Raw genomic sequence first — 22,097 nt, 5'->3', positions numbered from 1 at the left:
TAATAATACCTGCGACTATCCCCCCTGAAACTCAGCTGTGAGACTGTGTGGTATACAGCGCTTCAGGATCTGACAGTCAAATACTTGAGCCTTGAATTCCAGCCATGCTTGGTGACCATGGGAAGTCATTTAACCTCTCTGAAGATGAAGTTAGTAAGCTTCGAAGTGCCTCCTCTCCATCACCGGGCTGTTTTGAGGATCGAATGATAACCATATGCCTTAAGCGTAGTTTTGAATTATTCTTTCCTCAAAGGCTTCATAACCTTCCCTTTGAGATTACGTTTCATTTACACTGTTTGTATCTCGTACAAGCACGATTATTTAAGTGATTTTTTTCCCTCTGTCAGAATGTAAGTTCTTTGAAGGCAAAGGACGCTGGGTTTTGTTTTTTTTTTGTTTTGTTTTGTTTTGCTTTTTGCATTTCTTGGCATGCACAGCACTTATCACAATGACTGGTACTGAATAAATGTTTGCAGACTGAGAGAAAACGCTTCTTTCCCCTGGTCAACAGCTATCAGGCTGGGACAGTTACATAATGAACACCCTTTGTCTGAGGTCGAGTTCAAATCCACTACCCAGCCGCACGCTCAAGGTGGGGAGGACCCGAACTCTAGCGTCTGTATCAAAAAAACTTCGCGAAACTCTCTAGGGAAGTGGGGGTGGGGAATAGGAAAGGGTGTGCGCTAAAAACCCGAGTCCATTTGTGCATCTCTGGAGGGGCGGGCAGAGGAGGCGGGACTCGGCGGCGACAGAAGCTCGCTGATTGGTCCAAGTGAGGATGCCGGGTGTCCCTCCCAGGCTCTTCCCTTCCCTTCCCTGAGGGGAGTGTGAGCCTGCGTCAGCTCCTCACGTCACCGGCGGGAAGACGAAAAGGGGCGTGTCCTTGCGCCTCTTGGGCCCCGCCGATTGGCGGGAGGGTCACAGCCAAGTTCCCTGACGGGCTCGCTGGGAGGCTCCATCCGGGGGAGAGTTGTGAACCGGTCCAGTGGCAAGATCATGGCAGCACGTACCGGTCCGGGGGCCTTAAAGAGGGTGGTCGCGGGCTACCGCCCGAAGTCTACGGTAGCGCTTGGAGGCCCAACCCCGACGCGAGGCCCCTCGAAGGGCGTCAGGTAAAACTGCCGAGAAACCCAGCCTTCCTCGTTGTTGTTGTCGTGTCGTCGCTGCCTCGCTCGGAGGCGGCTGCCTGGACTGGGGGAGCAGGGACGCGGAGGAGGGGCCCGGAGAGGGGACATTCGGGCCCGGCCTCCCTTCCGCCGGGACGTACACGTCCCAGCGGTGGAATTGGAATTCGAAGGAATGACGACCCCGCCCGCCGCGGGCTCAGGTTGTGCGGTGAATCTTGGTTGACGCTGGTGTAGTCGTGGTGGAGAAATAACTTGCTGCGGGGCTCTTCCGGCCCCTGCTCTGCTGCCTCTGGGGAAGCCGGAGCTCGGGGTTGGGGGGCTGCGGGGCGGCGGGCAGCAGCGGCTCAGGAGCCTGACGTGGAGCCCCGCTAATCCTCCCGTTGTCTGTCCTGCCAGATGCCCTGACGGGGCCTTCCTGGTTTGGGGTTAGAGCCCTTTGCTCCCCCGCCCTTTGGCGCTTGCAAAACGAAACGCAGCCAGCTTGGGGGTGAGGGGTGAGGCTGGTGAGCGGGCCTGGACCCGGCTGACCCGCACACCCGGGCCAACCCCAGCCCCTTTGCCCCTCGGCGGGTTCAGTAACCTTGAAAGCCCAGCACCTGCGTCTTTGACTTTTAGGTTTTTGAAAGAACAAAAGGACTTCCCTGTAACACTTGTGTTATTTTGTCTCCTGTCACCGATGTGTGATCATAATTGATAATAGTATGTTTATGGAACGTTTTCAGGTTGGTAAAAGCGTTTTATTGAAATCGGCTCATTTCATCCTCAGAACTCAGGGAGGCAGGTGATGTTGATTCCTGTTTTGCAGGTAGTAATAATAGTAACTTTTATATAGAGCCTGATGTGTGCTACACAGCCTACACTGTGCTGAAAGCTTTGTAATTATTATCTCATTTGATCCTCACAACAACCTTGGCAGATAGGTGCTATTATTATTCTCATTTGACAGATGAAGAAACTGAGGCAGGCATAAGTTAAGAGACTTTCACAAGGTCACAGGAAGTTTGGGATTAAATTTGTACTGTAAAAGTATTAAAAGCTTATGTTTGAAATGAAGGGTAAGTGTGAACTTCATCCCAGTGGGGAAACAAATATGAATCTTATTGAGGCCTCTAGAAATATAGCTACAGCAAAGAATCATTCCCTCTCTGTTAAAACTTTTGAGAGAAATTTAAATAATTCCTATTCATTTGCTCACTGTCAGTTTGTTATGGTTGTTGTTTATCCCCCTGACTGGACTGTGATTCCACTGGTATAGGGAACTTCACCGAAACAGATAACAGATACCAGTGCACCTTCTCTGAGGTAGAGAGGTTTTGCCCAAGGTCATATAACTAAGAAGTGTCTGAGGCTAGATTTGAATTCAGGTCTTCTTGATTCCAGGCCTAGCACTTTTATCCACTGTCCTACCTAGCTGCCCCCAACTCATGAAAATCTATTCACAAAGTATGAAATAAATTATCATTATCCAATTAGAGGAGTTTTCATTTATGAAACACTTCACAATAGTATTTCTTTAGGTACCAGCCTCCTTTAGTAGATTTAAAATTATTTAATTTTTTAGAAATTTGTTTAGCATACCTCTATTTCTATACACTGAGCAAGCAGAGGAGAAATGTTTTATAGCTTATCTAGGTATCAGGGGAGAGAAATCGTAGAGGGCTAAAAGTATTGCAAAGGAAATGTCAACTGTTAGGTGAGAATTTGCAGTTTCTAGTAGCTACAATACATAGTATACAATATATAGTATGACCTTTTGTTGGTCTTCTTAATTTCTTCTCCATGGACAACTTTCAGTTTGTTTTTAAGAGTATTTTTACATTGGAATTTATCTCTGACTTTAAAATGAGAAATTGGTGTGAAAATAGCATTTACTTGACAGAAATTTCCCTGACAGGCAACTTTGAATGAATGTGTTTACTTGACAATCAGTCCTCAATTATTCGCATTTATAGAATTATGTCAGAAGGTTGTTAAACTCAAGAGGCATTATTAGGATATCTAATTCCAGCCAGTTGAAGGTAAAATGTAAGCTGTCATGAAAAGTCTCTCTCAAATAGGTACTTAAAAGGCATAATTTCCATAATTATTTCAGGGAAACCAGGAGAAATGATGTCCATTATTTGGCTTTAGAGCAAAATTTCAGTGTGACTGAAACAGACACTATTTGAACTATTCATTAAGCTATGAACTCTTGTATTATGATGTGACTGTGGATGGCACATACCTGTCTGCACTGAAGAAATGTATTAGCCAACTAATTTTTTTAGTGAGCCCTATGTATGGTATACATTATAAAGATTATGTATAATAAAATCTAATTAGACAGGAAGCTTTTATGATGATGAGGTTCTCCAAATGTTCTGATTCATAGATAATCTACTTGTTGCTCTGGAACATTTCAGAACTTCCTCAAAGAAGTCTATGGTATAATGTAAGAAATTGGTCTAACCATGAACACTGCAAAAACAAAGTGAATCTAAAACACAATTCCTAGATCATTAAGTAGATGGAAGGGTGGTTCATTTCTGTAGTCTGTCAATATGTATCTTTGATGAATGCTGCAGGTGGATAATGGGTTGACTATGTGACTTAACCTGTTCTGTGTTACAGTTTCCTCATTTATAAAATGAAGGAATTGAACTAGATGACCCCACTAAGGTCCTATTCAGCTCTAGGTCTGTGATTTTTGTTTGTACAGTGACCCCATTAGCTACAAAATGTCATCTCATTCCATTCATTCAACTGTCCACCAGTTCATTGGAGCTTATTCAACATATGCATCTTGCCATCTATTTTTTTGTGCACCAGTCCCTACCTCTCTCCATCTATTGCTCTAGGTAATTTAATCAAATTTATATTGACATTGGTACCAGAAAGAGTAAATACAGTCTTCTGCTGTCTGTTTTGTATTGGCACTTGCAGTTCTTGAAGTGGCCTAAACCACGTTCCTGGCCACCATTCCTTAGTGGTGTATCCCTGTAGTAACTATAAGCTTCCTGAGGGCAAGGATTTTGTCACTTTTTTATTTGTACCTCAAGCATCTAGCATAGCATCTGAAAAAAAAATAGATGTTTTAAAAATATGTATTTGTAAGGGGCGGCCAGGTGGCTCAGTGAGTAAGAGCACCGGCCCCAGAGTCAGGATGACCTGGGATCGAATCCGGGCTCTGATACTTAGGATCACACCCAGAAATAACTGGCTGTGTAATCTTGAGCAAGTTACTTAACTCCAGTTGCTTTAAAAAAACAAAAAACAACAAAAAATGTATTTGCAGATATTTTAATTTTTTTAAGACTCAGTCTCCCTGTGTCATCTAAGCTGAAAGTATAGGCCCTAGTCATAGGCTAAATCCCACTGTTAATTGGCACAGGACTTGTTCTGTTTAGGCAATCTGGTGTGCTACACCCCACCCCCAGTTTGGTGTCAAACTTAATACAGATATCTGATCAGCATAGCCTGCTACATGAACTTCTTTTTGTTTGTTTGTTGTTGTTGTTTTTTGGAGGGCTGTTGGGGTTGTGAATTGCCCAAGGTCATATGGCTAGTGTTTTGTGTTAAGTGTCTGAGGCCGGGTTTGAACTCAGATCCTCCTGAGTCCAGGGTCGGTGCTCTATTCACTGTGCCACCTAGCCGCCCCTGCATGAACTTCTGAGCTCAAGAGATCCTCCAAAATGTCAATGTCCTGGTTAGCTGGGATCACAGGCATGTGCCACCAAACTGGCTTATTTCTTTAACATATCGTGATGCTATATATGTTGTGAATCATGGAACAGCATAAAATGACTTTTTAAAATTATAAATAACTTGGGCAACATTGGATAAGAGGCAACATGGATATAAAGCCATATTATTAGCAGCACATTATTGGCAGTGACTTGTTGGCATCAAAAATACATATGACTTGAAAATATAGTGGACTAGGCATGTGATGAGAACAAGAAACAGTAAATGAATAACCAAAATGGTAAATTGGGACCTTCAAGATGCTAAAAGAATAAGAAATACTTTGTGACCTTTGAAAAGTCATTTCACTTTCATTGGCCTTAGTTTCTTCATCTGGAAAATAAGAGAACTGGATTCAATAAATTAAAAGTCTCTGATTTGGTCTGCCTCCAGCACATTGAATCAGTCCTCTGTAGAAGATTTATGGGAAAAAAATGGACAAGAATCACAATGGCTGAGAAGGTGTCAAATTGCAGTTGTTTACATTGGTGAAGGAAATAAACTGAGGAAGTCCCAAATCTGATGAAAGACAACTTCTTATATTAGTCAGGGTCATAGGAGAATATGACTATTTCTAAAGCTATAAACGTACTGGGGGGTATAATTTGACATGAATTCTTTTTAATAAAATTCATTCATTGAGTTATTGTATTAGCAGTAAGTCCATGGTGGGTCTTCATCAAAGAAGGATCTGTGCTCTGTGAGCAAAGCAGAATTGCAGTAGCTCAAAAGAAACATGAGGTGTGCAAATTTAGAGACATATCCACTCCAAATATTCATGTGGACTATTTGTGCCCCACCTGAGGTAGAGCCTTCTGAGCTTGTATTGGTCTGATCAGTCACAGTTGGATACACTGTACCTTGACTCCCCCATAGTGATGTCGCTTTGGTCTTCTTCAAGAATAAAGGACAACAACCCATAGCCAAGGCCTTGATGAATTAATGCTTTTTCCAGGGAGTGTCTTTTTTTAATAATATTCTATTTTTTCCTCAATTATATGTAAAAACAATTTTTAATGTTTTTTTCAAGCTTTGAGTTCCATGATCTGTTTCTCTCTCACCTCTTTCTTCTCTGATATGGTAAGCAATCTGATACAGGTTATACATATGCAATCATGCAAAACATTTCCATATTAATCATTTTGGTCAAGAAAACTCAAACAAAGAAAGAAAGTTAAAAAAGTACATGACTTTCAGTCTGTATTCAGACTCCATCAGTTCTTTTTCTGGAGGCTGATAGTATTTTTCATCATGAATCCTTTGGGATTGTCTTGTATCATTGTATTGTTGAGAATAGCTAAGCCATTCATACTCCTTTGTTGTAAAATACTGCTGTCACTGTGTACAGTGTTCTCCTGGTTTTGCTCACTTAACTTTCTATCAGTTCGTGTAAGTCTTTCCAGGTTTGTCTGAAATCATCCTCTTTGTCATTTCTATAGCACAGTAATATTCCATTACAATCACATACTACAACTTGTTCAGTCATTTCCCAGTTGAAAGGCATCCCTTCAATTTCTAATTCTTAGCTATCAAAAAGAACTGCTATAAATATTTTTGTACAGAATAGGTAGGTTCTTTTCCCTTTTTTTATTTCTTTGAGATATAGACCTAGTAGTAGTATTGCTGGATCAAAGGAGTATATGCACAGCTTTATAGCCCTTTGGGCATAGTTCCAAACTGCTTTCCAGAAGGATTGGATCAGTTTACAGCTCCACCACCAGTGCAGTAGTGTCCCAGTTGTCCCACATCCCCTCCAGCATTTATCATTTTCCTTTTCTGTCATACTAGCCAGTCTGATAGTGGTACCTCAGAGCTGTCTTAATTTGCGTTTCTCTAATTAATAGTGATTCAGAACCCTTTTTTATGTGACTATAGATAACTTTGATTACTTTGTCTGGAAACTGCCTATTAATATCCTTGAACCACTTATCAGCTGGGAAATGACTTGTGTTCTTATAAATTTGACTCAGTTCTCTATATATTTGAAAAATGAGGCCTTTATCAGAGAAATTTGCTATAAAATTTTCCCACCAGTTTTCTGCTTTCCTTCTAATCTTGGTATCCTTGGTTTTTGTTTATGCAAACACTTTTAAATTTTATATAATCAAAATTATCCATTTTATGTTTCATAATGCTTTCTATATCTTGTTTGGTCCTAAATTCTTCTCTACAGAGAGTATCTTAAAAAGAGAGCACTCAAACACATCAGAAGCATATGTATAAATTGATATAGTACCTTCATGTCATTTTAAATGATCAGTATAAAAAAAATTGTTGGTTTAATGTAGATTACAATAAATGCTTGAAAATAACAAAATTGTGGGGTGGCTAGGTGGTGCGGTGAATAGAACACCAGCCCTGGAGTCAGGAGGACCTGAGTTCAACTCCAGCCTCAGACACTTGACACATTTACTAGCTGTGTGACTTTGGGCAAGTCACTTAACCCCAATTGCCCTCCAAAAAGCAGAAAAGAAAATAACAAAATTGCTTTTCTAATGTTATGTAATGAGAATTTTCTTGTAATCCAAACTAGTCTTCCAAATTAATTTCCATGTATATATAAACATATATGCAACATACTTTTGGTATTTTGGTAGATCCATGATTGACATATATTTCATGAATATATGCATTTATGTTAATATATAATTATTTACACATATTCATTCTTCCTTCAGCTAGTTCTTCTTGTCTAATTTAATCTTTTTTTATTCTCCCCAGAAGGAAGCCAAGTCTTCTTTCTTTTCCCAGTAGAGGGCTTGGTTTTGTGCCTTTATCTTTGGTCATACTAATTCTTCTTTCTGGAGTGTTCTTCAGTCTTCTCTCTACTAATTAGCATTTATCATTTCTTTCATGAACTGATTTAAGACTTAGCCTCCTCTAAGAAGCTTTCCCTGAGTAACTAACCCATCCTGATCACTCCTTTTCTCCAGTTTCTGTCAGCATTTAATACAACGAAAACCCTTGTGGGTAAGTCTCTGCTATCAGAGTTTACTACTACTTTTTAAATTCAATTTTATTTTATTTTCAGTTTTGAATTCTCTCTTTCTAACTTCTTCCTCCCCCTTACCCATAGAGGAGGCAAGAAAAATAAAACCTATTATAAAAGTGTATAGTCATGCATAACAAATTCCCCCCAACATACTACATTTAAAAACTCAGTAACAAATTCCTTACTCCCTCTTCCTGTTCCTGAAGTTCATGAGAGATGTTGGTTTCTCAGCTACTCTCCTATGCCAGAATAGAAAGTCGGGATCTTGGTAAATCATGCTTGAAAGGCTATTAGTCCCTTTAGGGCATCACAATACACTTAAGTTTTAATTGTGTATTTTTTCCTATTTAATTTACTTGTATCAAGGTACAGGGCCCTGTTATGTGCTTTGTGACTATCCTCCTTTCAATAATGAGTAGAATAATATTTTGTATGTGACATTCACTGTGTATTTATTGTATAAGTTGAAGACTAAATTAGTCATTGAAAAGCCCATTTCATTTCAAGTGCCTTGATTTGCTTTTGGCAGCTAAGAGTTTTACCTGTGCAAAAAATGAAGTTCAGTAAGGCCATAAAACAAATCTCAAGAAAAAGCACAAATAAAAGCAGAAGGAAAGATCAAAAAGGAAACGTACACAAGGGTGATGCCATAAATAAAACTATGTAGAGACTATGAAGAATTTAGAAAATTTCATCTCAAAAAGTGAGCCAGCTGAAACAGAAGAGCATATACCAAACCGCTAGTGAATGAGTGGCATCAGCAAAAAAAAAAAAATACTATATATGTCATCCTCTGGAAACAAAATATCACTTGTTGACCAAGAAGACATTTCAGATGTTTTTTGGGATGGAGTAGTAGCCGCAGCAGTTAAATGCATACAAAATTTTAAAAGCCCATGGAATGATGACAATCACAATAAGGCAGGTGGAAATAAATTATACAAGACACTTGTAAAGTTCTTAAATAATCATTGAGTACATAATCATAGACATCCATCAGCCAATCCAGCTTCCTGCTTTCATAGATAAGGAAACTAAAGCTGTGAGATATTGTGGGTTCCCATGCAGAAGCCTATTCCACATTTTCCAATATGTTCACCTGTGACATGTGGCCAAGACCTTTCAGACATGAAAAGCATAAAAAACTGCCCTACTTTTGTTGAGAAAAACAGTCCTGAGAAAATTTTCATGCTATCAGTCTTCTTTCATAAATCTTAAACTCTTCACAAGAATTATACTTATTTACATTGAGAGGGTTTTAACCAGCAGTCCAACGTTTTAAAGAAAAATGTAAAGGATATGAAGTCTGTCTGTCCCTCCCTATCCTACCTTCCTTCCTCATGCCATACACACTCCCCTTTTAATGCTGTCTATATATTGTGGACTGTAAAAAATCATTCAGTTTAGTGGAATAGCAGTAATGCACTGTAATGTAATAAATTAAGCATAGGTTGAAATCTTATGGGATAATATCTGGTGGAAATTCATAAACATGACTTTCATATACATCTAATGCAAATCCATCTAATACTAATGCATTTGCAACTTCCTCCTTTTCTAGTTGCTAGAAAGTGGATACACTGGGATAAACTGAATCTGTTGCAAGTGCATAGTGTATCATGTGACTGTAAGCTGACTTAAAAGCCAAGTTTTCAGGGAGAAAGCATTTTTGTATTTTACTGTGTGCCAGATACTCTTTCTTATGACTACAGTAGAGTTGTTATTTTTAGTTTCCCTTAGGTGTAAAAAAAACCAACAACCCACAAATCTTATAATAAGCTTACAAAATGTATTGTGAAGTTTATAGTTTCATATTTACATATTTCAGAATGTCTAAAGTTGCAAATGATTCCAGAATATGACCCTAGTTCTAATTGTGTGCTTCTTGATAGTAGTCCAGTCACTCTAATGAGACAATTTTTTGTATTTTCAGACATCTGGCTTCCTGTGGTATTTTGATGACCAAAGTGCCTCCATTACACACTTCACTTGTGCCTAAGGAGATCTCTGCAAGAACTTTCTTCAAAATTGCTGCCCCATTAATAAACAAAAGAAAAGAATATTCAGAAAGGAGAATTATAGGGTTGGTATAAAGTAAATAGTTCTAATAAGTGACAAGTAAATGTCACTTCTCTGGCAATAGAAGCTCATTTTCCCCTTCTTTTAGCTTCCTACAGATTCTCTGATTTTTACTTTGTCAAGTTTTTCTGCTAACCATCCTAGGAAGTTTTATTTCATTTTCTAGGTGTTTCTTAAAATTTTTAGTGATTTGTAAACGTTCAAAAAGTATAATTACATTGTACTCTTTATGATAAAGGTTTAAACCTAGGAATTTACAAATTAAATAAAGATTTCTATAATGTTTATGAAATCTGGGTCACAGTTTTCCTCCTCCCTTTTGAGTTTCTCAGAAATAATTCTTTATTTGTTTTATAGACTATTTTATTCATTACCTTTACCTCTGATCTCAGATTAGAAATTTATTGGCTAGCTGTTGATCTGACAAAAGGGGTGCGGGGATGGAGAGAAAAAACTACTAGTTCACATAAATCATTGATACTTTTGAGCTGACAGATGGAAATTATCCTACTAAATCTACCTTTTTAAAAAAGGGGAAAAAAATCACCAACTTGTCATTAAGCGGTCCAGTGACTCAAATTTCTCTCTATTTTCTATCATTTAACATAATCGAATCTTCTCTCTGAATTTTGTCATAATATTTTCTGAAAGTTTCATTCATTTTTAATTCCTAAGGTATTTTCGTCTTGATAGGAATCTGTTTAGATTGTATAACTTCATTTAATTTAGTTCATTGATTACTACTATGTTCAAAACACATTTGCTAGGCTTTGGGAAGATGAAAATATAAACAGTTCCTTCAAGAAGTTTGCATTTTACTTACATTCTTCATAATTTCCAAAGTACTATAAAAACATAGTTTTAATTTTCTCATGCTGCCTACTGTAATAATTTGATTTTTTAAAAAACTCCCTTTTCTTTGACCTTAATAAGGCAAAGTCAAACAGCAGTTCTAAGGAAATAAAATAATGAAACTAGCAGGGACTGAAGGTTTGCCATTAGGATAAGTTCAGGGGCTACACTCCAGCTCTAGTTCAGTGGTTTTAAAATGTTTCCAGGGACTCATATAATGAAAAAAGCACTGTACTGGAAGTCAGGATTGTAGTTCTTCCTCTGACACACTAACTGGGATGACCTCAGTTAAGATAATTCCCCCTTTTAGGCCTCAGTTTCCTCATCTACAAAATGAGGGGCCTAGACTAGAATATCTCTAGACTAGAATATCTTTTTATAATTTTTAAAATTAAATTTGAAAAAAAAAGTTTTAAATACCTGCTATCTCCAAGACCAAACAAAATGTAGCATTAGGTATGGAAAATTAAGTATTAGGGAATTCAAAAAATATAGTTCCCTAATTTGGGGAAAAAAAATACATTAAAGTTTCAAACACTCCAAACAGATTTATTACAAAAAATTAAAACTCCAGGACTTCAAATAAATTTTTTTAATTAGAAATATATTTTGTTATTTTAACTGTGCTTCCTTCTTGGTTGAAAGCAGAGCTTTAGTTCCCCACAGTGTTATTTGAAAAAAAAACTTTTTAATGTACTTTAGCTTAAAGAAAGCTGGCAAGTTGTTTTTGTTGGAATATTTTTTGTAGTGATTAGTGTCTTCATTTCTTCTTTTAATTCACAAACATTTGGGAAGTGGGCAGCACATTGATCATTGTCCCCATTTTACAGGAAACTAAGCCTCAGAGAAGGGAAGGGCCTTGCCTCCAGATGACACAGCTAGTAAGTAGCAGAGCTGGGCTTGAAATGAAATCTCCAGAGCCTCTCATTCCAAGCTCAAGGGCTTTTTATACTACATTTTATTGTCTCTAAAAAAAAAAGAAACTAGTTTGAGGAGAAGGGCATTCGTTAAAAATGTCTATACAGAGAGCTGTAAATCAAAACACCAAGAAGTATAATGACTTCCTGTCAAGTGGCTTGTTGCTTGTTATCATTAGCCAGAAACATTTAATGTCCATTATTTGTATATTTGTAGTTGCATTGCTTACGTATTGCATTTAATCAATTAATAATAGTAACTAACATTTATCCTATTACCTTAAGGTTTGCAAAGCATTTCACATTTACTTTCTTCTTTACAGCAACCCTGTGTTAGGTAGGTACTATTATTTTCCTGATTTTGTAGGTGAGGAAACTGAGGTTGAAAGTGGTTAAGTGACTTACCCAGGGTTACACATCTAACAAGTGTCTGAAGCATGATTTGAATTCAGGTCTTACTGACTCTTAAGTCCTGCACTCTATCCACTATGCTATGTAAAGGTAGTATATATACACACACATATATTTATGTTTTTATTTATTTATTCCAGCCTTCATGGTGCAGGTAATTTATAGTCCAGAATTGACCTCCACACAGTAGAGTAGTAGTTAAGGGATTGAGAATTATGTGCATCTGTTGTGTTTATGGCAATCCATGTCAAAAATAAGACAATTAATGAGTTATTTTAAAGTGTGTAGATGTGTTGCTTATTCTTTCTCTGAAGAGTTAATATGATGTTGGCAGATATTTGACTTTTCTGTCCTCATGGCAAGAGTTCCTCGGTGATTCATTTTGAAGGACATGTCTTATGGGCAGTTCTTTACTGATGCATTCTTATTTCCCACTCTGCTTCTTCTTGCCCCTCCCAGTTAGGGAGATGCAGGTAGCAGGAGGGCTAAAGAGGGAATGCATTTTGCTATTGCTACTAAGAAAATGGAAAGGGGCGGCTAGGTGGTGCAGTGAATAGAGCACCGGCCCTGGAGTCAGGAGTTCCTGAGTTCAAATCCAGCCTCAGACACTTAACACAAAAACTAGCCGTGTTAAGTTAGGGCAAGTCACTAACCCCAGTTGCCCTCCAAAAAAAGAAAATGGAAAAAAGATACACTTGCTCACAATGTCAAGGGTCCTTGCACTTGTCAGAGATAGCATTTCCCATGATAGTTGTCTTTTCTAGCTCCCTCTGCAGTAGAGGGAATGGACAATAGTTGATTGAAGGTTGACTGTGTACTACTAGCTCACTTTACTCTCCCTTTCCCTCTGTGCAGTAATTAGAAAGGAGAAGCTTCAATAAATATGAAAATGAAATGATTACTGAAATGAGTTCTTTGTTTCTTTATGCTTCAGAGGAACTGAAAAACGTAACACAAGCCTACTTACCTTGTAATATGTAAAGTAAAAATGCATGACTTTTTTTTTTTTTAGAAATTCAAGTAGAATTTTGCATTTGAGCAAAGGAAGAATAGAAACAGTTTCTACTCTGTTTTACACAATGTAAAACATTTTACACAAAAAGGTACTAGACTGTCACTAACGTGATGATATCCATTATCCCTTTGTAAAAGATGGGAATGTTTTTGAAAGTGTAACTATTAAAGTGATATTTGAATAGCCTGTTAATAGACAAATGGGAAATAAAGGTCACAACACAATCAGCAAATTAAGTCCCATGGATTTTTAGTCCAATTTTTGGAAACATAAGTATATTTTATTTACTTAGTTTCCCATCTCTTAATTCACTTTTGAAGTTGTTCATTCCAGAAATTAATGTCTATATCCATAATGTTACTTCATATATGTTTTTGTTTATATTTACTTTAAAATATTAACATAAAAACATTCAATTCTGTACTTTCTTTTAGATATTCTATGCAAGAAATGTATGATGTAGTATCTGGTGTGGAAGACTACAAACATTTTGTTCCTTGGTGCAAAAAATCAGATATCATATCAAAGAGATCTGGATACTGCAAAACACGGTTAGAAATTGGGTTCCCACCAGTGTTGGAACGATACACATCTATGGTAACCTTAGTGAAGCCACACTTGGTCAAGGTAACTTTTGCTCACGTATGTAGTTTTTCCCTAATATGGATCTCCTATCATTTCTTATTGTTCAGATGTGTCAAAATAATAGCTTTAAAAGATTTTCTCAAAGCTAATAAAGTTTGGGGAGATATCTTGTTATTATAAAATCTAAGGAGCCCTTTGGGTCAGCTAGGTGGCGCAGTGAATAGAGCACCAGCCCTGGAGTCAGGAGAACCTGAGTTTAAATCCGGTCTCAGACACTTAACACTTACCAGCCATATGACCTTGGGCAAGTCACTTAGCCCCAATTGCCCTGCCATCTCCCCGCCAAAAAAAAAAAAATCTAAGGAGCCCAATTCTAAGATGTTAGTATACAGTTGGAGTAGGGAACCTTTTTTTTTTTTCTACTAAAGACCACTGTTCCATAGAGAAAAACATTAGTTTAAGGCCAAGTGAGAACAGGTTAGTTCTTGGGCTTCTTTTTAGAAAGAAAACATTCCATTTTTAAGAAAGCAGAAGATTATTTAGAAAATAAGTGCATCTTGAGAAAAGAGCCAAAGGAGAATAGAAATGTTTTGTACCCTTCTGTTTTAATATGAGATTTATGTGCACAGCCTTGCACATAACAAGCATTTAAGTGTACTTTGTTCTTTATGAACATACAAAAAAGATACAAGACAAGTACTTACAGATCAGAGAAAAGGACTTTACTGGGATAAGCATCTTGTGACTTTCCAGAATTATTAGAATTAAAATCAGAATGTGTTGCATTTTTGTGACAATTAGCACATTTTCACTTGGTACTTTTTCTACAGTCCAAATGCTTTATTACTCCCATCTTTGACATTCAGCCAAGGCAGGGGAAGGGAGCAACTCTTTGATAACAGAGTGAAAGGTTGTATACTATTGTAAGTCAAGACTTCAGTGACTGAAGAGTATTCTTGCCAATACTTGGGAATAGGCACAGCTCTCATCTGCCATGTCCTGGAATAGTCTAGGACAAAGCAGATGTCAGTGAAGTAGAAAAGCTTAGATATCTGGGTTCCTCCACTAGTGTCCTGATCTAAGCACCTTCAGAGGCACCTTCGGGTAGGTGTCTTTTCCTGTGAGTTCCCCTGTCCTTTCCCCGCAGCTGACTCTAGAAATATTTAGTTAGGTCATTTAAAAATAAAAAGAATTATGTTCACTGATCTGAATTGCATATCAATTATGCCTAATTGCTTTGCAAAATAGGAACTGTTATGGCTGTCGTTGAATTCTAGGGTACTTTGAAAGATGGGTGACTGCCTTGGTGTTGATCAGTCCTTCCACCAATGTAGCTCATGGCCTTTCCATGCCTTAGTAGATATTGATGAATTGTACTAATCAAAAAGCTTCATCACTGGGCAGTGATGAGCCTTCTACTGGTGTGAAGGCTTGAAACTATTTGAAACTTGTCAAGTTGAGTAAAAGTTCCATAATTTTCACTCTACTGGCATGACCTTTAAGAACCCAGGATTTGGGGGGCAGCTAGGTGGCGCAGTGAATAGAGCACTGGCCCTGGAGTCAGGAGGACCTGAGTTCAAATGCGGCCTCAGACACTTAACACAAAAACTAGCTGTGTGACCTTGGGCAAGTCACTTAACCCCAATTGCCCTACCTTCCCCCCTCCAAAAAGCAAAAAAAGAGAAATCTAAAAAAAAAGAACCCAGGACTACTTTTGCATTATGTTAAAGCATCAGAGTAGATCTTTTTAGAAAGATTGTTAAATATGAATCAGATTGTATTTGTTGTGAGTTTTGATTTTGACATTTCTCTTGTACCTTGATAATCTTTTCTCAACCTTAAAATTATGACACCATTCTCTCAGGGAATCCAGCAGTGCAGAATATGACTGCAGAAGATCATGAGGAATCATAGTTTTATGACCTGAGTCCAATTTCCTGCCTAATAATGTAATAAATATTTAGGAAGATCAAGGAGAACACCTGAGGCATTGTTTGTTCACATACTTTTCAGGGAGTTGAACTGCCAGAAATTTTCTTGTGACTTTTTGAGCCATTTCTTTTACACTGAAATTTTCCATCAGCCAAAAAAAATTGAAAATACTCAGACATTTCCAAAAGAGGCAAAAGTTCAGTTTATATTATGATCTGATCTTTTTATTTATGTTATGATCTCAGGGATGTGGTTTTATATTTCCCTAGTTCACATAGGGAAAGCAGTTGACAACATCTTCATAATATCCTCCATAGCATTCAGTATATTCAGCCAAAAGCTATTGGGAATGAAATATTTGAAGATTTTATTTCAGATGAAATATACCAGTAGATAGTGTTTCCTTAGGTTATAAGTTGTTGTGGTTATAGGTGAAGTACCCTTGTATTTATATAAAAATAGACAGTAAGAAATGCAATATATTCCCTCTCGCTCCTCCATTCACTCTTACTCCCACTCCCCATTGATAATGATCTCATAGATGATACTTGTATCTCTTTGTTTTAAGCACTTAAGACATTTATTTTGTATTATATTTATTTTGCATGGCTTATCCTCCACTTCAGAAATGACAGACACTTGGGGGAAGGAGATGTATGTGGCCCACAACACTCTCAAATGTGGCCTGATTTTAATGTGTTGATGTATTAATAAAGAAAAGAAATATTTAGGGGCGGCCAGGTAGCACAGCAAGTAAGAGCACCGGCCCCAGAGTCAGGATGACCTGGGATCAAATCTGGGCTCAGACACATAGCACCCACCCAGAAACATCTGGCTGTGTAACCTTGAGCAAATTACTTAACCCCAATTGCTTGGGGCGGCCAGGTGGCTCAGTGAGTAAGAGCACCGGCCCCAGGGTCGGGATGACGTGGGATTGAACCCCGGCTCTGATACTTAGCACCATACCCAGAAATAACTGGCCGCGTAACCTTGAGCAAGTTACTTCACCCCAATTGCTTTATAAAAAAAAAGAAAAGAAATATTTAAACATGTAAATTTCTAAGTCATTGTGGCAAACAGAGGATCCTCTTATATGGTTTAAGGATCCTAGTTTCTATTTGAATTTGACACTACTGCTCTACTCAATCCATCAGTTAGATTGTAGATTCTAGTGCCTTCCATGCAGCAAACATTCAGTACATATTTCTCTGGATGAGTTAATGAATAGTGCATTGTGTCATATCAGCTTCCTATTTTAACTTATAAATTGTGTTATGTTGATTAAGTTGAGGCAGTTGTTAGTAAAGATGACTATTAGTATGGGACTTTTGAATAATAATTATAGTGCTTTAATCATTAAAGAAAATCCTAAAGTCTATCCAATAATTTACCACTAAGTCAGGCTATTAACTTGGAGGTGATGAAAAGAATAAACTTTTAAAAGTCTTACAAAAAGAAATGTTTTAAGCTCCAGCATCTTGTCCTTGGATGAAGGTTTTCACTTCAAATATTAGTTACTAAACATTAACATTTTTTGCATAAAATTCATAACTTGAATAAATAAAATATATTTTTGTTTCAGATTTCATTCAAGTAAGTTGCCATATTTTACACATTGGTTTATAGATTCAAAGGGGTTTAGATGAGAGGAAAGCAAAAACCAAACTTAAAAACCAAGTTTTATTCTGACATAGTTTATCTCTTTGTATGTTAGAAACTGGGGTGTGCGTAGGATAAGACAGAATTCTGAGGTTCTGCTGTTAGAAACCAAGCACCCAGCCGCTGGACAGTAACTCAGGAAGACAGTCATAGATAGAGCAGAGGGCGAGATAATTCAGGTGTTGGACTTTGGACATCTGGTTCCATCTTTCCCCCTTTAAGGGTGCCGATATTCATTTAGCCTAATTTCCTCTGAATAAATAGGGGAATGGTGGTGCTTGTTCCCCTAGTGGAATGCTCTACCTATCCACTGAATCTTATCCTGCCTTCAGTTGTCTAATATGTAAAAGTTTTAGCTTTTTCCATATGCTTATTTCAGTTAATAAACCTTAGCCAGTACCAAATGGATGCATTTAACTATGCCTTTTATATCATTCTAGGCATCCTGCACAGATGGGAAACTTTTTAATCACTTAGAAACAGTTTGGCGTTTCAGCCCTGGCCTTCCTGGATATCCAAGGACTTGTACAGTGGATTTTTCTGTATGTATATATAATAAAGTACTTGAATTATTCAAAGTCAGATATGTGAAGTCAACAGAAATGAAGTAAATAGACTAGTTGGCTATTTTGAATGTATTTGTATCATGACAGAGAGCTTCCCAAGAATTGTCAAACCCGATCTTTGATGATTGTTGTGAGGACAAAGGATACAACTGGAAGTAACCTAAAAAGCTTCAATAAGGATTATGGTTAGCAAAACCAGAGCAAAAAATGGAACTTGAAGCACAAATTTTTGCCAGATAAAAATAGGTGATTGAGAAGACAGACATATTTAAGAAGTGAACAAGTTGGCAAGGATAACACAGTACTTGAGAGTAGGTTGTAGATTTCTGGATAATGACTTCAAATATAGGAAAGATGATGGGCTTTTGAGAAGGGTTTAGTGAGCCTTACAGCTTGAAATCTTGATTTGCTTAAAATCTTGAGAGAGAAGTAGAAAGAGAAAACTGTCCATGTAGATTCAACAGGTTTGGCACTCCCAGAGTGTGAGTATTCACAATAGAATGAAGAGCAACAGAGGATGGGATGGGTAATTCACCCTAAACAGTCTCCTAAAAGAGTCAGAAGGAAACCCATGACCTCTGAGATCTATATACAAATGCAAAAAAAAAAAAAAGGAAAAGAAAAATAACCTTCAAGGGCAAAAATTAATAGGGTTAACTGAATATCCTTGGGTGGGGAGACAAAATTTCTCCAAAGGATATCACTAAGACTTGGTGAGATGAAACTCCTAACAGGAATTTGGCATAGGAAGGGCAAGATTTATTAAAAAATCAGACTAGATTAGGAGGCGGTTGAGGTTAGAGTAGCATCAGATGTTAAAAATTCATATATGCAGGGCAGCTAGGTGGCACAGTGAATAGAGCACTGGCCCTGGAGTCAGGAGGACCTAAGTTCAAATCCGGCTTCAGAAACTTGACACTTACTTGCTGTGTGACCTTGGGCAAGTCACTTAACCCCAAATGCGTTGCCTTCCTCCTCCAAAAAAAACCAACCATATATATATATATATATATATATATATATTTGTACATATAGCAACATCAGTGTATTCGTATTGAAAAGAAGGGCCTTTGCTTTTTATGGAAAGAAATTTACTTCTTTACTGTAATCAGTAAATGTGCACCTGTAATTCATTGAAAGTACTCCACTCCATTTTGCCTTTTCCTGTTCATCTGTGAGATAAACTCATTATTTATCTGTACTGTCCTAGAAATAACAAGGTTATCAACCAAATGCATGGTAAGATCTTGGGCAGTGGACATTTTTCATCCACTTGGTCTTTTCTGTGTAGATAAACAGGTCAACAAACTCCAAGGCAAAAGGAGGAATCTGATGATAAATGGATGAATAAATATTTATTAACCCCTTAATACTATATGTCACGCACTCTGCTATCCAAGAGCTGATTTTAGATCAATAAATAACAGAAGTAGAAAGGAGAGTAACTGAGGACCACTCTCCACAGACGTTGTGAAAGTGAAAGAGTGAAGTTTAACATTCATACTAGAATTTTCAGAGGGTTCAGAGGAAGAATAGGGAGGATTTAATGGCATAATGCTTTGCCAGGGAAGTTAGCCCAAGAAGAAGGGGAAGCTCTTAAGAAAAATTCTAAAGGCACGAGCAGAAATAATTTCGTTGAGAATAAAAATGGAACCATCACAGGAAATATTGCTGACTCATGGAGTACTCGATAAACTCACATTTTGAAGGCGTGTTGGGGGGAGGAGAGAGGGAAAAGGAAGATAAATAAGTGAGATGTGGTACAGTGAATAAAGTGCCAGGCCTGGAGTGAGGAAGAATCATCTTCCTGCATTCAAATCCAGCCTCAGACACTTTCTAGCTTTGTGACCCTGGGCAGTCACTTAACCTTGTTGACCTGTTTCCTCATCTGTCAAATGAACTGGAGAAGGAAATGGCAAACCACTGCAGTATCTTTGCCAAGAAAACCCCAAATGGGGTCATGAAGAGCCAGGGACAAATGAAACAACTGAACAACAATAAGAGTTGTGTCAGGAATATTAAACGCAGAATGAACTAAGGTTGATAATAAATGAAACTGAGAACAAATGTTAAAGAGATTTTGATTTTCCTTAAGACAATAGTTCTAAAACTATTCAGTTGCCAGTTCTTGTTGATTCCACTTGACAGTTTGTCTTGCCTCAATCCACTCCACTCACAGGGCTATAAGCTCTTGTTCAGGTCCTCATCACTTTGGGCCCAGACAATTGCAAAAACCTTTTAACTGGTTTTCCTACTTTTTATGTCCTTCTATTCAGTCCATCTTTTACCTGGCTGCCAAAGCAGTGCTTTTCTTTCACCTTCTTCCCACAAAAGCTCTTGTCCATAGCTCCTTTGATCCATAGGATCAACGTAAACTCCTGTTGGATGTTTAAAGCTTCCCACAGTTAGCTTTATCTGGTCTTTCCACATTTATTACCCATTATTTATATTCATGCCCCTGTACAGTCCAGCCAAAATAATCACATGCTAGTCCCCAGACATAAAATTCCATTTCCTCTCTTACCTTTGCACACCTCATGCCTAGAATGCACTTCCTGCTCTTTTGATCCTTAGAATCCCTAGCTTCCTTCAGAGCTCAATCACCCTCTTACATGAGCCCTTTTCTTACCTCCTCCCTAGCTGCGAACTCTATCCCTAAACCAAATCTGTCCCGTATTTACTTTGTACATGTACTCACATGAACATGTTGTTTTGCTAATAAAGTGAGCTTCTTGAGGACAGAGACTGTTTAATATTTGTTTTGGGATACTCATCGTCTAGCAGTGCCTCTCATATAGTAGGCACTCAAATGCTTATTGATTTTCTATATATAATTGTATTTTACCTAAAACAATTTGACTTTTTTCCAGATTTCTTTTGAGTTTCGTTCCCTTCTGCACTCTCAGCTTGCCACACTATTTTTTGATGAAGTTGTGAAACAGATGGTAGCTGCTTTTGAAAGAAGAGCATCCAAACTATATGGTCCAGAAACTAATATACCTCGGGAACTGATGCTACATGAAGTTCATCACACATAAATGAAAAAAGAACTGGTGCTGCCTGCTTATAATTATGATTTTAATCTAGTTCACTTTTAAAAGTGTTTTCATCACTGTGCTTTCAAGACAAAGCAGTAGTTAAACCTAGCTTAGAGTGTAAAAATGACACCATTGAAAATATGCAACTAGACATAGAATTATTTGCTTCAATCAAGTGCACTTCAAGGTAATTTGTACATTAGCATGTTCTGTACTTATAATAATGAAATGTAGTTATTGCTAGAATCCTGATACCACTTTTCCCAGCACAATTTCAAATTGTAAATGAAAAAGCAATTGTAATTACTACTTTATCCAAAATATTAGTTGTATTTCTGCTCTGTGTAATATATTCATGATATATCAAGTTTAAGTTATTAAATCCAAAATATTTGTAACTTATTGTTATAGGGCCTACCTTGATGGCCTGGGATATTTGATAATCATCAGTGCATCATTATGGTAAAAACTTTGTGACCTACAAATATTACTTATGAGGGTATGTAGCATACTTTCATGGATTTTCATAGTGATTTTATTAGCCTGATTTTTTTTTTTTGGTCAGTGGTCCAGAGCTTTAAGATACTTTCCTGGTAGCTTCTGCTCTTCCCCCAATTACCGACTTAGCTGTTCTTTCAACACTGTTGAGTGACAAATTGCATCTACTACAGCTGACAACAGATTGAGAGGTTTGGTTGACATTTCTGGCAGTTTGCATCCCCATATTTTTATTTATAGTGTGTATTCATTTTCAATAATGTATTTTAAACTTTAACTGATATTTTTTTAAACAAATCAATGTAAGCACTGAAGAGGTAACTTAATAAAGTTAAAGCAATTTGTTTACTTTTTTGTAGTCATTAAAATCCTTATTCCTTTATTTTTATAAATGCACCTTTATAGTATAAGAACAAACTAAGTAAAACTCATTTCTGATGGCTTAAGATTAAGATACCCCCATATTTAATAACTCCCATCATTTCACAATAAGGTTCTAGACTCTATGAGCATAATAAAACAATTTTTCATAGCTCTTAAACCTAAAAATTAGTTTTAGAAAATAACTATACCATTAATCTTTTCCTCTTTGACTATCACTTTGGTAAAATTTAGATGAAACCAGCACTGGACCCATCACCTTCCTTTAGGTTGATACCATCCTCAGTTTAAAGGTAAGCAAATGTGGCTGAGCTTCAGTAAT

The 22,097-nt window shown here is 37.4% G+C and overlaps 1 protein-coding gene across 3 annotated transcripts; it reads left to right on the top strand.

Moving 5' to 3' along the window:
- The first annotated feature begins 884 nt into the window (after positions 1–884).
- On the top strand, positions 885–21,742 carry COQ10B (coenzyme Q10B). Of its 3 annotated transcripts, none has more exons than XM_069070146.1 (5): positions 885–1,112; positions 9,776–9,925; positions 13,551–13,758; positions 17,733–17,834; positions 20,729–21,742. In XM_069070146.1, exons 1-5 carry the CDS (start codon positions 997–999, stop codon positions 20,894–20,896), a joined length of 744 nt encoding a protein of 247 aa, XP_068926247.1. In that variant the 5' UTR covers positions 885–996; the 3' UTR covers positions 20,897–21,742. The 3 variants fall into 3 exon arrangements, with proteins under 3 accessions (XP_068926247.1, XP_068926248.1, XP_068926249.1); XM_069070147.1 differs by having other exon boundaries at positions 895–1,112; positions 13,551–13,743; XM_069070148.1 differs by lacking the exon at positions 885–1,112 and adding an exon at positions 1,305–1,327.
- The last annotated feature ends 355 nt before the right edge of the window (positions 21,743–22,097 follow it).

Source organism: Petaurus breviceps, unplaced genomic scaffold (genome assembly GCF_028583685.1).
Source record: "Petaurus breviceps papuanus isolate PSGF00001 unplaced genomic scaffold, PetGlider_PUasm1.0 90804, whole genome shotgun sequence".
Lineage (NCBI taxonomy): Eukaryota > Metazoa > Chordata > Mammalia > Diprotodontia > Petauridae > Petaurus > Petaurus breviceps.
This window is presented reverse-complemented; position numbering and strand designations above follow the sequence as displayed.